The sequence below is a fragment of the Ustilaginoidea virens genome, chromosome 4 (genome assembly GCF_000687475.1).
Source record: "Ustilaginoidea virens chromosome 4, complete sequence".
Classification (NCBI taxonomy): domain Eukaryota; kingdom Fungi; phylum Ascomycota; class Sordariomycetes; order Hypocreales; family Clavicipitaceae; genus Ustilaginoidea; species Ustilaginoidea virens.
In genome coordinates this window covers 4,589,954-4,606,537 of record NC_057319.1, presented here as the reverse complement: position 1 = coordinate 4,606,537, position 16,584 = coordinate 4,589,954, and the positions used below count along the sequence as shown (strand labels likewise).

The following is a 16,584-nucleotide window of genomic DNA, read 5'->3' as shown; positions in this document are numbered from 1 at the left end:
CACGCGCACTACATGAGACGTGGCACATCTGAGACGCTGTTATTTAAACCTACGGGTCACCACTCCCCCCTCTCCCGTTCCTGACGTCTGACCTCATCCCGGAACGCATTGCGTCCACCAGTGGTATCCTGCTCCTCAAAGGTCCCGCCGCCGCCGCCGCCAGGACTACCAGCCGCAGGGCCATGGTGGCTGTCGCGGCTGTCGCGGCTGTCGCGTCCCGCCCGGTCGGGAGCGTCGCGGTAGTCGGCCGGAGGCCCCGCGTCGTCCAGCTGTATCCCGTGGTCCTTGCGACTGAACAGGTGGTTTCGCTGGCGACGACCAGTGTACCCTCGGCGAGAGCGGCTCATGATGTTGCCGAGCTCGATGCGGCGCGTCTTGCGGTTCCACAGGCAAACGCCCAGGACGAGGAACGCCACCACGCCAAACGTCACGGGCAGGGCAATCTTGAGCGTGTCGCCGCGCGGCACGGGGGTCGGGGGCGTCGGGTCAAAAGGCGGGTTGGCAATCGTCACGGGCAGCTCGACGGTGTGGTTGGTGGCGGCCGTGGTGTTGCTGATGGGGTGCCCGACGAGCTGCAGCGTCACGTTGTTGCCGAGGTGGTGGCCCCGGAGGTTGTCGCCGGTGACGGGCAAGGGCAGGAAGCCCCACGACACGGGGTAGCTCTTGGGGGAGACGTCGTGGTCGGAGATTTGGCCATTCGTGTCGTTGTAGTAGTTGATGCGGAGGGAGACAAAGGGCGACAGCGTGGCGTTGTACCAGTCGGGGTCCCAGGTGACTTTTTTTTTTTTTTTGCTTCGTGAGCTGACCGGACGGACGAGGAGGGGGCAGAAGGGAGGAAGATGAGGGAGACAGCGAAGACAGCGAAGACGGCGGGACGGCCATCGAGACTGAAGCTTACCGTAGTAGGTGCGGCCGGTGTAGATGGTCGAGTTGTGCGTGGGACGGCAAAAGGGGGCGTAGGCGCCGCGCTGGTTGAAGCATCGCGAAAAGGAGCCCTCGTTGGTCTTTGCGTTGGTGGCCGTCGGGTTGGGCGGCAGCCCCGTGCTGGTGTAGACGTGGCCGTAGTTGGTCACGGTGTACAGCGACGCGGTGAGGTCGTGGGGGGCCGCGTCGACGGGCGACGGCGTGCCGCTGACGGAGGAGACGGCCGGCGTCAGGGTCGTGACGGGGTTGCCCTCGTCGTTGACGGTGACCCAAGGGGCTTGCGGGAGGCGGTCGTCGTTGTCGCCGTCGCGGGGGACGTTGACGGCGGCGGCGGCGGCGGCGGCGGAGAGGCCAAAGGCGATGCTGAGGATGGCGCGCATGTCGACGAGGGCGGCCGCGCTTTTTGTCGAGGTGCTTGACGGGGGGATGAAGATGGAAATCCCGTCGAGCGGGACTTTTTTGAAGCTCTTTTTTTCATCCCCTGGGTTGCCCGCGCCTCCGGCAAGGTGGGGCGTCAGATTCGTCACCATTGGGCCGGACGGCTAGCGGAAACCCTACTTGTCGACAGCCGTCACAGCAAACATTCAAACATTCGCGCCATCAAACTGACCACGATGCTGCCAAGAGAGCCGGACCGGGTCGGTCTTGAAGTGCTCGGCGGATCCGGCGGCTTGCTCGGAACAGAAGAGCTGGATGACCTTGGTTTCAGCACCAGGTTCGGGCCTTCAGCACCTCGGCCGACGCGCGGTTCCGACGCGTCGAAACAGACTCGGCAAAGCTCGCGTCTCGCCTCATCTCACTCAGTCCGGCCATGACGACCCATCCGTGCAAATCGCACCCCCTTGGTCTGGTCGAGGACCTCGCGAGTCTCGGCCAGTGGCTACGCATCCCAGACAGAATCGGTTGCTGGCCGCGAGGTTGCACAGCGCAAGCAGCAACATGCCCGCTGCGTGAATCCGCAGGACCTTGGGCCCGGAGCATCACGACCCAGCATCTGAGGCGAGAGTGTCTGGCCGTGTCTGGGCTTGGTGACGGGCATTGACGGCTATTGTCTGGGGGGTTGGCCATATGCACCAACCGGCCGGCACTGTTGGTGCAGCGTGGCTGCAGAACAACCGAGTTGGTTCACCGTGGGCGTGGGATCCGGTGATGGGAGCACGTCTGGAGGCTAGAGTCTGGGCTGCAAACTATGCGTTGTCTGCGTGTGGCCATTACATCCTACGCCAACGTGCACTCCAGTGGGCTTCCTGCCAGGACCGAAGCTGGGAATGCAAGCCAACCGGCTCAACGCCTGCTAGTGTCACCGCCGGCCTGGTGCCTTGTCTCAAGGACTCACTCCGATGCACAGCGCAGCACGTTGTCATGTTCCGATTTTGACTGCTCTAAGAGACATCTACTCCGTACATGGCAAGATTGCGCAAGACGGCCGGACCGTGCAGGTGCAGCCCTTGCGCCAATTCCTCTATTCGTCAACCAGGTCGCTCACATCATCGCTAGGCTCCTTGTACGACCCGCTCGTCGGCTTGGCGCCTCGAGTCGTCTCGTCGATAATGTTGGACTCGTCGATTCCGTCCACCATGTCTTTCTCTGTGGAAAGGTTGTTAGCCGTCGCCACGCAACCCCCGTCACTGGGAGCTGACTGACCAAGTTCCGGGTCTTTGCTGACCGCTTCGTCAAAGCTGTCCTCGTCCACATCATCGGGAAGAGGCTTGACTTCCTCGTCGCGCGGAGTGGAGACGGGCGCGTCGTCAACAACAGGCACTTGCTGTGTGCGGGCCATTTTGAAATTGAAAGACAGGTAGGTATTGGGTTTTGTAAAGTAATGGTGGATTTTTTTTGACGATGGAGGTTCGTTGGCTGAGTTGCTTGGGTTGCGACAACGAATGTCCCATGGAAAAGGCCCTTGTCTTTATAGTGCATTCATTCGTTCTCGCAAAGGACAAGCTCGACGCAGCGCAACGGAAAACTGCATGGGACCACCCCGTGCTCGTCGACGGAAACTTCCCGATCGTGGCTCGAACCATGCGCGTCAGACCCGGTTGGTTCGTGCAGCTGTTCAGAGTAGAGGTCGCTGATCCTCATTGCTTCCGCTCTTCTTCTCCCTTGGCCTTGTTTCACGGTTCCGGTTAGACTCCTGCCGTTGGAATCGACGGCTCCACCACGACGCCGATGAGGCGCGGACTGACGTCGAAGACTTGGAGCAGACGTGAACCAAAGATTGACGGGGTTTGCTCGCAGATCTCGGACGACGAAATCGCGATCCCGCACCCCGCCGGATTTCGAAGGAAGGGCAAAGAAAAAGCGGCTGTGGCTTGGATCATGACGACGTGCCCTTCATGGTCGACCGACCTGGGATTAGACGTTGATGAAAGCCGTGACCGGGCGTGAAGTGGGTCCGCGTTGTGAATGTTGAAGTCATCAACGGGCGCAACGGACGTGTGGGCTCTATGACGCGACGACTTGTTAGCGTTTGGTTTGCAAATGGTAACGGCGCCCTGCTCAAAAAATAGCAACCTCGTAACGAAGGTTGGAGCCGCCGTCCTGATTTCTTTGCATGTCGCAAGCCCGCAGACAGATTCCTGCACCACCCTACTCACCGTTACACATACGTTTCTGCACCCAAAAAAAAAAAAAAAAATAGCCGAACCGACCATGAAGAGCAAGGGTGATGTCGTCCAAGACTTTAACAGTCTTGTCAACATGACAGCCTCGGAGCTTGAAGACTGGCTCAAGTCATCCGATTCCGCCGACGCAGGCTGGTCGAAGGGCTCCGAGGATGGAGAATCCGTCGGCCATGAGAGCGGCCGCAAGATTGTCCAGATCCTCCGGGACAATCCACGGAAAGAGCCGAAAAAGTACACTGACGAGCAAATCGAGCATATGCGAAAGGTGGTGTCGTACTGGTATGGCTTCCCCTCGTTTGACACGCCGACACCCATCTCCTGCGACTGACATGTCGCCAACGAAGCAAACGCCACTTGGCCCAGGAAAGCGCGGTCAATGAGAAGAAGCCGGTTGAAGAGGTCAAGAAGACCAAGTCTTATGCGTCGCTGAAGAATTGGGGCCATGACATTTTGAAGGAACGGAGCAGCAAGGCGGACAATGTCGATGGCACCGAGGACGATGCCGGCGCTGGAGAGAAGCGAAGCCGCAAGGACGAGTCTCTCGGAGCAAAGAAGAAGAAGAAGACTGCGAATGGGGGCTCTCGTAGAACGCAAGATGGTGGAGGCGAGGAGGAAGGGAATAGTGGTGGATCGGAGGACGAGGGTGACGACGACGGAGAGGACGAGGGTGACGACGACGCAGAGGACGAGGATGACGACGACGCAGAGGATAAGGTTGAAGAAGTAGCAACAGATGAAGCACAGGACAATGCAGAGGACGAGTCAGAGGACGAGGTTGAAGACGACGCAGAAGACGACGCAGAAGACGACGCAGAAGACGGGCCAAGCAGCGCTTCTAAAAACACCAGGTCCAAGTCCAAGACCCGAAATGCCAAGGGGTCAGCAAAGGCCCAAAAGGACGGCAACAAGCACAACGGGGAGAAGAAAGCGCCCAGCAGCGGCAAGACAGACGGGGAGCCAAAGCCTGGCGACACCGTCAGCTGGAAATGGGGCCAAGGTCATCCTCAAGGCAAGGTGCTGGACGTCAAGCATGCAAAGTGAGTGCCGGCGCATCTCAACGGTCCCAATCGCGCTCCATACGACACGTCTCCAGACGACATGTCTGCTAACCCGGGCGTAGGGCGTCTACGACAACCAAGAACGGAAACGAGGTGACTCGTCAAGGGTCAGACGAGGATCCGGCCGTTATTCTTGATGCTGGAAAGTCAAAGGCCATCAAACTAGCCCACGAGCTGGACTAGGCGTGCTTCAAACTGTCGTCGACGGGGCGGCAACCGCACATTCAACCGTAGCTAGATGACCGGCGGTCGCTCCGCCAAAAATGTGGAATTGAATTGTCCATTTGGTTGTCAATGCGAGGCGGCAAAATTGATAAAAAAGCTCATCAAAGCTCATCATCCAAGTCCCAAGGCGGGATGAGCGTGCATGTATTAATGTACCTGGTTGCTCCGTCCAATGACATGGCTGCTTCCCTGAGCGCGGCACTTGTGCAGACTTCCAGAGGCACCAAGGCAACCAACCAGGAGCTGGCGGCCCCCACCCCCCAGCCGTTTCGAAGTGGACAGCTTGTAGAAGTCTGCCAAATTGCTTGTATCTTCTTCCGACACGGCAGCAAGGCTCCAGGTGGCAAACAACTGCCATCATCTCCAGGACCTCGCTCGTTCGTTGCCTTGCCTCCGTCGTCCGTACCAAGCCCGGTCTCCTGTCCTCTGAAGCTGAGACGGCCATGCTTTGGATCCAATCACTGCTTTCTGGCACATAGCTTTTGCCCAGCATGAGGAGATTAGCCTTCTGCCTTCTCCGTAAGTTGCACCCCCACCCCCCCCCCCCCCCCCCTCCCTTCGGGGCAGTCGTCGAAACAAGGTGTTCCATTCCAACTAACTCTGCCGAGGCAGTGCTTTCACAGGCGACCAGCACGTTGGGGACAAACGCACAGTACTACCAGGAGAATCTCGGAGACGGCACCGCCAGGCGAGAGCCTGCTGATCACCGTCTCGGTCCCAGGACGGATGTCGGGACAGACCATGCCCAGCCGGCGGCTCGGCAGCCAGGTCAGTGAGATCATATCTACGCCTTGGGGAAAAGACGCCCCCGTCGCCTTGACTAATGGAGTCGCGCGTTAGGGGCCGAACTCGTCGACGCCGCACTTGCGCAGCTGACCAAAGTGTCGCGGTCGTCCCGGCAGCGGAGGAAGAGGGCAAGCGGGCTCGTGGGGACCGTTGTCCGCTATATCCTAGACACCATTCCTACGGGACCGGCTGCGGCCCCGGTTCCAGGCCAGCCAAAACCCGCGGCGAGCGGTCCTCTCGGGAAAGCCGTCCAGCTGCTGGAAACGGCCGCGAACCAAAACAACTCGGATGCTCTGCACCTGTTGGCCGAGTTCAGCTTCTTCGGCAACCATAGCTACCCGAGGGACCTCCACGCCGCCTACAGATACTACGACGATCTGGCCAGCAACCACGGCAACACGACCGCGCAGTACATGCTGGGCCTCTTCCACTCGACCGGCATCGGCAACGTGGTGCCTCGAGACCAGGCCAAGGCGCTGCTTTACTACACCTTCGCCGCCATACGGGGAGACGCTCGGGCCGAGATGGCGGCGGCCTACAGGCACCACGTCGGCATCGGCGCCTCGAAGAGCTGCGACGTGGCCGTCAGGTACTACAAGCGCGTCGCCGACAAGGCCGTCCAGTGGTACCGATCCGGCCCTCCCGGGGGCGTGTCGTGGATCTCGCAGAGCTGGCGGATCGCCGACGACCACGGCGGCGTCTACGGCGAGGGCGCCAGCGCAGCCAGCTCCGGCATGAACGCGCGCAAGGTCAACGTGCACTCGGATGCCAACGCCGCTATCGGCGACGTCATCGAGTACCTGGACCTCATGTCGCAAAAGGGGGACATCAAAGCCTCGCTCAACCTGGGCAGGATATTCTACGAAGGGCAGCGGGGGCTCGGCCAGGACTTCAACGTGGCGCGCAAGTACTTCCTCCAGGTGGCCTACAAGTACTGGAGGAAGGACGGCCGGCTCGCCGAGAACGTCAAGCCGGGCACCGACAAGATTGCCGCCAAGGCCGCGGGTTTCCTTGGCCGCATGTACCTCCGGGGCGACGGCGTGCCGCAAAGCTTCGACAGGGCAAGAGTGTGGTTCGAGCGCGGCATCAAGCTCCGCGACCCCCAGTCGCAGTACGGCATGGGCCTGATGCTGCTCAACGGCCACGGCGAAAAGGAAAACGTCAGGCGAGCCTCGGAGCTGCTGCAGCAGGCCGCGGCCGGCGACTACGCCCCGGCTCAGGTGGAGATGGGCCGCCTGTACCTCGACCAAGGCGACTCGGGGGACCTGCAGGCGGCGAGCAACTTTTTCGACCTCGCGGCCCGGTACGGCAACATCGAGTCCCACTACTACCTGGCGGAGATGATGCACCACGGCGTGGGGCGCGAAAAGTCGTGCAGCCTGGCCCTGGGCTACTACAAGAACGTCGCCGAGAAGGCGGAGCCGCTCGTCTCCTCGTGGGGCGACGCCAACGAGGCGTACGGCTCCGGCGACTACGAGCTCGCTGTGCTCGAATATCTCATGGCCGCCGAGCAAGGGTACGAGAAGGCCCAGAACAACGTGGCCTACCTGCTCGACATTGTGCAGTCGAAAAAGTCGACCCCGAGGTGGCTGGGCGGCGGAGTCGGGGCCGAGAGCGCCTTGCTGGACAACCCCAGCCTGGCCTTGATCTACTGGACCCGGTCGTCGAAGCAGTCCAACGTCGACTCGCTCGTCAAGATGGGAGACTACTACTTTTACGGCCTGGGTGCCGAGCCAGACGTCAAGAAGGCCGTCCAGTGCTACGCGGGGGCGTCGGAGTACTCCCAGAGCGCCCAGGCGCTTTTCAACCTGGGCTGGATGCACGAAAACGGGCTGGGCCTCGAGCAAGACTTTCACCTGGCCAAGAGGTACTACGATCAGGCGTTGGAGGTGAACGAGGAGGCCTACCTTCCCGTGACCCTCAGTCTGCTCAAGCTCCGTATCCGAAGTGCCTGGAACACGATGACGCATGGAGACGTTCACTCTATTGAAGAGGAGCCTAGTAAGGAGCATTCACCATTTCCATCACCGGAACCCCTCCCCCCCACTCGGTGTTTAAAAGATGAACAGAAGAAGAAGAAGAGGTAGAAAAAGGCCTTGGGAGTTTTGTGCCAGTACGTGCTAACAGGCAGTGTGCCAGGTAAAAGCAAGGACTGGTCTTTGTCTGAGTGGATCGCGAATTTCATGAAGGACGATGGCTCCTACGACGACGAGGTCGAGAACACCAACTACATGAATGACGACGATGCCTTGGACGTGGGAGACGATGACTATCTCGACGCAGGTGGCGTGGTGGAAAGCGTCCTCATCCTAGGCGTCACAATGTCCCTGGTTCTACTCCTGTGGTATCGACAGAGGATGCAGCAGGCCAACGCGCAAGCCGACGAGGCCAGACGACGAGGGCAAAACCACGAGCAGCCGCAGCAGCCGCAGCAGCCGCATCCACTGCCGCAACCGCAACCGGGCCAAGGCGGCAATGCGGCAAATCCAGTCAACGGGTTCGCCGGATGGGCTGCCGGTGGAATGGGGCTATAGTCGTGACCACGGTGTATATAACTAACTAGGTATGATTCGAGGCGTTTAGGCGGCATTTCAGCGATGATGTTGGTAGAGAATGTGAAAAAAAAGAAAAAAAAAAAAAAGTCGTGGGCTCTCTGGGTGCCAGGAGCTAGCCGGAGTATCCTGTCTGTACGTACGCAAGTGACGTTGAGTTGGCATCGACATCCGGCTCGTTTTCCGTCCCGGCGAGTCGGGAAACGGCCTGGTGACCTGGGACGGTATGTATGTATCTGTGCAGCACGTACACGCAACTGGGCGCCGAGTTTCCGATGCGTTTCACAATCCCGTCCCAAACACGGCCATGCCAGGGGCGTCAAGGGCCCGCTGGTGAAGCTCCAGATGCTGCCTAACCAAGGCTGAGACGATGGGACTTTGACAATCTCGAGAGTGGTGACCGCTGCAAGGACGCATCTCGCCTGATTAGTGCTCAGATAAGCTTCCACGAGACGAACCTTTCACAAGACGAGTTTCCACTAGACGAGCTTACACGAGACGGGGGCGGCCTGCGATGACGCACGGGAAAAAAAAAAAAAAACAGCTGAGCGGTAGCTCTGCATGCAGGGTGTGAGCTTGATTGTCAGTCGTTGACGGCAAGTCCGGGGCCGGACCCTGGAAAGTCGAGGCTGGCGTTTTTCTCTTGGATCCCGAAAATCCCTCGTGTTGCTGGGGCTAGCTTGGCAAGATGCCTGCCTGGTCGGGTTTAGCCGGGTGGGCCGTGTGTCGCTATTGGAGGGAAATTGGCTTGTCTGTAATGTGGATATCGGTCATATCCGAGGTCGGATATGCCGAGTTCACCCTGGATCAGTAAGCCCTTAGGGGTACCCCCTATCCCACTATAAATAGCTGGGAATATAAGTCTCTTAGAGAGGACTTGGTTCCTTCAATCAAGTATTATCGCATTTTCCCTATGCATTCTGATATGGTAGCAATTGCGTAAATATCATAATAAAAACCTTATTTTTATCCCTTACCTTATGGCCCAGCCTTAAGATTAACTGTTATCTTTATTTTGCTGTAAAAGCCACTATTTTCCGGATCCTATTTAAGTAAGCTTTAGGTTCCCCGTTGAATCCGTCAAAAGCCTTATTGCTGATATACTCGTGTGGCCTTATTAATTAAAAAGGAGGCTATTTAGAAGGAAAGTAGCGATATTTCCTTTAAAAGTAACTAACCGATATCTTAACCGCTATTTTCGTTAGATTAATTCGTGCCCTAAATATTATTGTTAGCGAAAATAGGTACTATTACTGATGATAGCTCTAAACTAGTAGTCAGGCTGATATCCCGATATAATTAGGATATCTAGTATAATTATATTTAAAAGCGTACTTTAGAGGATAATATTTAGATATTCGTTAACCCTAAGGGCTCGGCAATACTAAATATACCTCTTCTGCCAGTATAGGAATTAGATAAACCTATCTATTCTATACAGGCATTAGCATTAATATCTATATCGGTAGTAATAGCCGATTTATTAATAGAAGCTATAGATCGTGCCCCTTCTGTAAATACTAGAGCTATATTAATAGCTAGGGCATTATCGGCAGTATTAACGGTAAGAATAAGAATAATCTAGCTATAGTAAGTCAAGAATATTAAAGAAAACCACTACTTTAAGCCGATATAACGCCCTAGTGGTATTAGTACTACAGAATATGTTGAGCAGGCCAGGTCCCAGTGCGTAGGGTGCGCGCGTGATACTACTGTATCGGTGACTATCACAGTATCACCTATCAGAGGTATAGATCGTCCCTGAAGTGAATATATTGTGAAGTGTCTATCTAAGAAAGAAGAAAGCAAGAAAAGACTGAGGGCGGCGATGTGCCCTATATGCTATATGTGCCGGGCACGCAATGACTACGTATGCCTGTGTGCTATAGCCACATATGCCGCGTCATTATCAGGTGCACTGACTAAGTGACTGACTGACTGACTACGTATGCATATGTGCTATAGCCACATCCGCCGCGTCACTATCAGGTGTACTGACTAAGTGACTAACTAACTAACTAACTGAGTGACCGACTGACTAAGTGACTGACTGACTAACTGAGTGACTAAGTGACTAAGTGACTGAGTGACTGAGTGACTGAGTTACTGAGTGACCGACGATTCCGATACTAGTAGTCTCTCTTTTTATAATAACAAAACGACGGAATCGCTCGGTTGTAAGGCAAATACATAGAAATGCAAATATGGCTAGGTCTAGGAAGGTTGTGCTTCCAACCGGTATTATACCCCGATTGGGTTTGGCTAAGATGTTGAATATCGTAGCCATTATACCAAAAGAAATAATAGGAATTGCGTAGCGTAATAGAATATAAGAAAACAAACTCACTTACCTGCCGTAAATAACGGCGCCAATAATACCAGATATTATCCAGCTACACTCATCCACTTGCTGACCTTTTAACCCATCCTTCTACACGAATAGTAGCCTTATTGTGGTCGACAAAAGTCTCGAGGGCCTTATTTGGTGTTCCTTTAGTCATAGCATCGGCAAGGTTATCATTCCCGTTAATCTAACGGATCTCATAAATCTCTCGACGCTCATATGACTGTCTTAAGGCCATAATATCTATTATTAGTCTCTTTTCTTTTGTCGTGCCTAGCTTAACAAGGCATTCGTATAGTGAAAAAGAGTCTATACACACAACCGTAGGAATTCTTGGTAATCCTAGCTTTATGGTAATTATATTTAAAGTCGTACCTATCGCATATGCGATATCGACTCCTTATACTATACTATATAACTTAGAGGCAAGTATACTGCGTGTTATGCGCTTGCTTTTGGTAGAGCTATATATTATAATATTACTAGTTAGCATAAAGGTATTTTCTTCTATCGGGTTATCTTTTTCGTTGCCAATAATAACAATATATCCTTAACAATATATCCTATCTGGGAGCTTAAATCTTTATTGTTGGCAAATGATCCATCCATAAATATAAAGATTTTAGCTGTAGTAAGGTCGAAGTTGATATATTATAAGCCGCGGTCCTGATTATCCAGCTGCCATTTAAGGCGTTTATTTAATCTAGCGATATCATCAGAATTAGGCCGTTATTATTGTGCTGCAACAAATAGGTCATAAGATGCTTCGGGTTGGCAAACAGTTGCAATATAGGCGCCATAGGCACGTTGTTCGACATAGGTTTGTTGTGCCGTAGGTGTGTTTTTATCGATAAGGGCGATATTTTTACTCTGGCCTTTCTGACATAGTATTATATTATTATCGGCATCAATAGTTAATTTGCAACCGTTAAATAGTAGGGGCGTTATAGGCGATAATTTTGTTTTAGGCTTTACTTTAAATCCTGCCTTAGTGAGCTCTATATCTTCGCGGTCGAAAAAAGATATATTACTAAGGCTAAGTATATCATCTATTTGCATTCCTACTATACCAAAAGGTGTGGTATTATCTGTGGTATTATCTGCGGTATTATTTATGGTATTATTATTATCGTCACTATCGTCAGATATTAATAAATAAGGGTCGTATGTTGACGTAGTTATGCCTAATTTATCGCGATAGTGCCGGAAGTAAGTTGCCTACTAATATATGCCTGCCTCAGCTATACCATATAGTGGCTTTACCACTTCCATAATGGTATTATCGGGATATTGGTGGGCTATTTGCTTAGGTAACTTCATAATAATTGACCGGTTAAGATTAGTAGATGACTGCATATAGGCCTATGTGATATCTCTTATCCATAAGAATAAGCCGTAAGACCGGTATAATAATAGAGCTATAGATATTAATAAACATTAACTTGCCCATTAAATCGTGGGCGACTAGGTTAATATTAATTGCTTTTTATTATTACTGTGGCCTTGTATTATAAGCCGTGATTTTTCGTATAGCGTTGCGGTGCCCTTGCCTTTAATTTCCCTTACCATCCTAGAATTAAATAAGCGTTAGTTACCGTGCTTACTATTATCATAAGTGGTAAATCGGAATATATCGCGGGCCTATAATGCTTCTATTTTGGCTTGGTCGGATTATTCAAATGGGTTTCTAGGCATTGTAATTTTTCCTTATTGGCGTAATTTATTCGCAAGTTGTAAGTCGGCTTTTTCTTTTATAGTCAAAAAGGCAGTATTAATTATACTATTAGAATTAACGGTATTAATAAAAGCCTTTTCTTAATCCTCATTAATTATTATATTAAATAGGGCAGCTGTAGCGGGTATTCTGACTTCTAGCCTGCTAGACCGGGCCAGGGTATTTATTATATCGGGACGGGCTAGGGCATTAGGAATTGCTGAGGATATTGCAGCCAGTATCCTAACCTCTATTCTGCTAGGACGGGCCGGGGCATTTATCCTACTGGGATGGGCCGGATTTATATTATTAGGGCGGGCCGGGGTATTTATAATATTCGGACGGGCCGGGGTATTTATAATATTCAGACGGGCCGGGGTATTTATACTATTCGGACAGGCCGGGGTATTTATACTATTGTGATGGGCCGGGGCCTCGGTCGGTACGATTTCTATAGGGTCCTTATCTAGGTTATAAATATAAGGCTTAACAACTATTAATCGAAATTTAGTTGGTCCGTAAAGCATTTGTATGATATAAGTCTCATCGTTAAAGCTTATTAGCTTATATAGGCCGTGCTAGCCACTTTTCTCTTGCTATACCTGTACGTCTGACTGCAGTAGTAATTGGTGAATAGGCTAGGTATTAGGTCCGTTACGGGTAGCGAGGGCATTATTAACTTGCCGCTTTATAAGGCATTTTCTAGCTGTATTAGTAGCTTTCCGTAATATCTCGGCATGTTGTAATACTGATAGGCTTGGTGGTGAGTCATTTGTAAGCCTAGGATATATTCTAAAGACTAATAACGTAGGTACTAAACCGTCTGGTTTAGCGGAATTATTAACGGCTTTAACAGCGAGCTGTAATTTTTGTTCCTTTGTTATTATATCGCCTATTTCGCTATTAATAATAGTATAGGCGCGTCGTAATGGAGCGTAATATCTTTCTACTTTGCTAATACTATGGTGGGCCTTAATGGGAACTTCGTCAATATTTATAGCTAATAACCGTACATTATGATGGAATTTAGTGGATGCAAAATTCTTTCTAGCATTATGCACTATCCAGTCAGGCGGTCTAAGGTAGGTATCTATCTAGTATTCTTTAAGGGTATTCCAGATATCTCGGGCCTTTTGTCTTTATGGGTCGAGAAATCTAGCTGCTTAGAAGCTGGTTGCGGTATCTACTATATGTAATATAGGCCGGTTATCTATTTGCATAATATCGACTATAATTTTGTAATTAAATTGGTAGTCGTCCCTAAGTGTAAATTTAAATCGGGTAGGTGCCTTTGCATTTAGCTAGTATTGGTGGTATATTTGTGTGATGCGTTCGATTATATTGCGGTCTATATCATCGTAACCAGCCTTATGTAGCACTTTTGCAAGCCTATTTATAGAAGGGTGCCTAAAACGTCGGTGTAATTATTGGATTTCATTGGCGGAAAGATAGAAGGCTATTATTTCTGTTGTATTTATAGGCTACTAAGGATGTCCCTATTTCCTTATTATAGGGACTTTAATATTCCCTTGTATTAATACGTTTGCTATATTATCTAGCTTAACACCCATTCTATCTATATCTGTAATAGAATATAAGAATGGGGTTATACTACTAATAACGTAAAAGGTAATAGTCTTAAATATTATAGGGATATATAGTATACTAAAAGATGTCGCCGAACCTTCGCTAAATTTAACGGTATAATGCCGCTGACTTTTCTTAATTTTTAGCGATAGTATTATTTTTATAAGAGCCTTTGCTTAGCCTATACTAGCCATTAAAACGCCGGAAGCGCCGGTATCTGGTAATATACCGCGGAAGACTTGGTCTATATATTACTCTTCTTTCAAAAAGGTATAATTACGGTCCGGTAATAGTTAGAAAGGGTCATCGTATAATAAGGTATGCCTATATATCTTATCTTGTAAGGCCTGTAATATATTAGGCGATAATAGTAGTTGCATCGGCGTATGTGATAGGAAATATTGGGTGGCTATAATTTACGGTGGGATATCTTCCTCGTCATTTATATCCGCTACTATTATCGCCTTAAAATCTTCAACGATATCGTTAATATCGGTATTTTCGGGCTCTTATTGCTATAGGTTATCCTATATATTCCCTTCGTATTCCTGTAAAAATATATTAAACTTTTTATTATTAGGTATTATACGGTGTGACTGGCTTTTTATCTAGTAGGCCTTGGATTCTTATTGTTCTTTAGTAGAGTGATTTAATGACTAGCAACCTATTTTATTACAAATAAAACACTTCTTTTAGTAAGGCTTTATACGGTATGATCTAAATTGCCGTTATGAGGGTCTAAAACGTTAGGGGCATTAAAATCGGTGGGATGGACTATATCTGCGGTCTGTAAATAATGCTATATTATCGTCGGTATTTATATCTTCTATATCTTATTAAAGGAAGTGATTTTGTTGATCCCGGTGTGATTATACTGCTTTATATATAGATATAGAATGCCGTAGGTCTGATGCAAGCCCTTTAAATATTGGTGTATAACGGTATATAGCCTGGCTGCATTCTGGGGTATCCCGTACAGTATTAAGCACTTGCCGATGTAGCTCAGTATTAGCTGTAAATGGGGGAAAAAGGCTATGATACAAGCGTTATAGTTCTTTTAATAAAATATTAAGGCATTCGAGCTTAGATTTATCGGGGTGTTTTGCAATAGTTGATTATAGTGTTGTTTTATTCTACCGATATAAATAGAATTGCTCTATGCTTTTAGTCTTAAAGTGGCTTTTAACCTTGTGGACTATTTTGTTGAATGTAAGGGTATTATAGATAGGTTCTATATTATCGAAGTAAAAAGTCTCTATATTGCCGATTAATATGATCTGAAATGCCCTATTAAATGCGTAATTGGGTAAGCCTAGCAGTCGACATTTGCTTTTAAAAGATATGACCTTTGGGATAATAAAGTCATCTATTTTACCGCTATATCTGTCCTCTGTACGGTAGCTTTATAGTAGGTTAGATATCTTTTTAGATATATCGTCCCGGTGTTTTGGAATATCTGGCTCTGGAGGGTATTCTGGAATATCTTATTGGCTGCGTTGTAGTATAATCGGGTTATCTATTATAATTGGGTTATTTGTTATATTTGGGTTATCTGTTATATTTGGCGGCTTTTGTGGGTGGCTGTGATACTAAGAGTCGTCAAATCTAGCATTTATTGTGCTTTGACCAATACCGGTAGCCTGCCTAGTGCCGTTGGAAACGGTAATACGGGGGTTATTAATATCGGATTGGTGCCTATATGCTTCTTGATCTGCCTTATTAAGGCTCTCTGTGGATAGCAGTATATCATCTGGGTTAATTATTCGGCCTCTTATTGGTATAGGCCGGCCTTGTGAGCCTCGAAAAAATCCGCCTCTACTAGGGGTATAAGCCCTAGGATAATATAAGTCGTTATTTCGGGCCGGTTATTGCGGACTATATTCCTCGCTATTATCTTCGTTATGTGAATGGTCCTCGCTTATTAAATGCTGTTGTGCATTACGGGAGCTTTCCCCTATCTTAACTTGTGGCCTATTGTAAATAGGCTCCTTCCCTTTATATTGTGTAGGAGGCTATTTTGATGTTGATAGGGGAATAATTTCCGTTTGCTGTAATTGAGCGCTAGGTGTATTAAAATCCCTATTCGAAGAAGGGGCTTATGACGGTCTTTCTAGTAAAGGTATAACTATTGCTTGTGATATAGTTCGTCCAGGTGTGTTTTGCAGTATTTGCAATTCTCGCGTAGTATTACCAATTGGTATAGATACTTCCCTATATGGATTTAATCGCGATACAAACCTTTTGCGTTGTAGCTGCCGGCTTATTTCCTCTTGTGGCTATGTAGGATTTTCCGGTTGTTGTAGGTAGTTAATTAAAGATGGTATAACTGCTGAGCCTGATCGTCCTGCATATACGCCATGCTTACGTAGAACTATACGGAATTCCCGTAGTAGCTCCTTATTAATGCGTTTAAATAAGACTTCATCCCACTCGCTAAAGTCATCGCAAAATATATCCCATAAATCGTTATCTATATCTTCGCCTATATCATAAGCGTTATAGCGGTATATTAGCCGATTATATAGGTCGGTATCGGTTGCATTTTGTAGATCAATATGTTCATTCGCATCAATCCAATTCTTATCAACAAACTTAGCATATTTTTGCAGTAGCTCGGGCAGTAATAAAGATGGTGGTGTAGGTGATGATGGTCGTGATGAATCTATATTGCTTAAATGTAAGAAATAGAGAGAAAAAGTATAAATATAAGCGGTTGCAAAGTGTATAATTTAGTGGCTAAATGGTATCGTCAAAAATCGTGATATATAGC

General features: G+C 49.5%; 4 protein-coding genes across 4 annotated transcripts; 2 read left to right on the top strand and 2 right to left on the bottom strand.

Annotated features, from left to right (window-relative positions):
- Nucleotides 1–56: 56 nt before the first annotated feature.
- On the bottom strand, nt 57–1,304 carry UV8b_05707 (uncharacterized protein; the record flags this gene model as incomplete). The annotated part of the gene is made up of 2 exons (XM_043143204.1): nt 57–775; nt 899–1,304. The coding sequence occupies 2 exons, from the start codon at nt 1,302–1,304 to the stop codon at nt 57–59; spliced, it is 1,125 nt and encodes a 374-aa protein (XP_042999137.1).
- A 1,082-nt stretch (nt 1,305–2,386) lies between these two features.
- UV8b_05706 (uncharacterized protein) lies at nt 2,387–2,704 on the bottom strand (the record flags this gene model as incomplete). Its single annotated transcript, XM_043143203.1, has 2 exons — nt 2,387–2,511; nt 2,569–2,704. The coding sequence occupies 2 exons, from the start codon at nt 2,702–2,704 to the stop codon at nt 2,387–2,389; spliced, it is 261 nt and encodes an 86-aa protein (XP_042999136.1).
- An 872-nt stretch (nt 2,705–3,576) lies between these two features.
- UV8b_05705 (uncharacterized protein) lies at nt 3,577–4,789 on the top strand (the record flags this gene model as incomplete). Its single annotated transcript, XM_043143202.1, has 3 exons — nt 3,577–3,827; nt 3,893–4,585; nt 4,669–4,789. 3 exons carry the CDS (start codon nt 3,577–3,579, stop codon nt 4,787–4,789), a joined length of 1,065 nt encoding a protein of 354 aa, XP_042999135.1.
- A 533-nt stretch (nt 4,790–5,322) lies between these two features.
- On the top strand, nt 5,323–8,151 carry UV8b_05704 (uncharacterized protein; the record flags this gene model as incomplete). The annotated part of the gene is made up of 4 exons (XM_043143201.1): nt 5,323–5,350; nt 5,444–5,599; nt 5,672–7,618; nt 7,757–8,151. The coding sequence occupies 4 exons, from the start codon at nt 5,323–5,325 to the stop codon at nt 8,149–8,151; spliced, it is 2,526 nt and encodes an 841-aa protein (XP_042999134.1).
- Nucleotides 8,152–16,584: the final 8,433 nt, after the last annotated feature.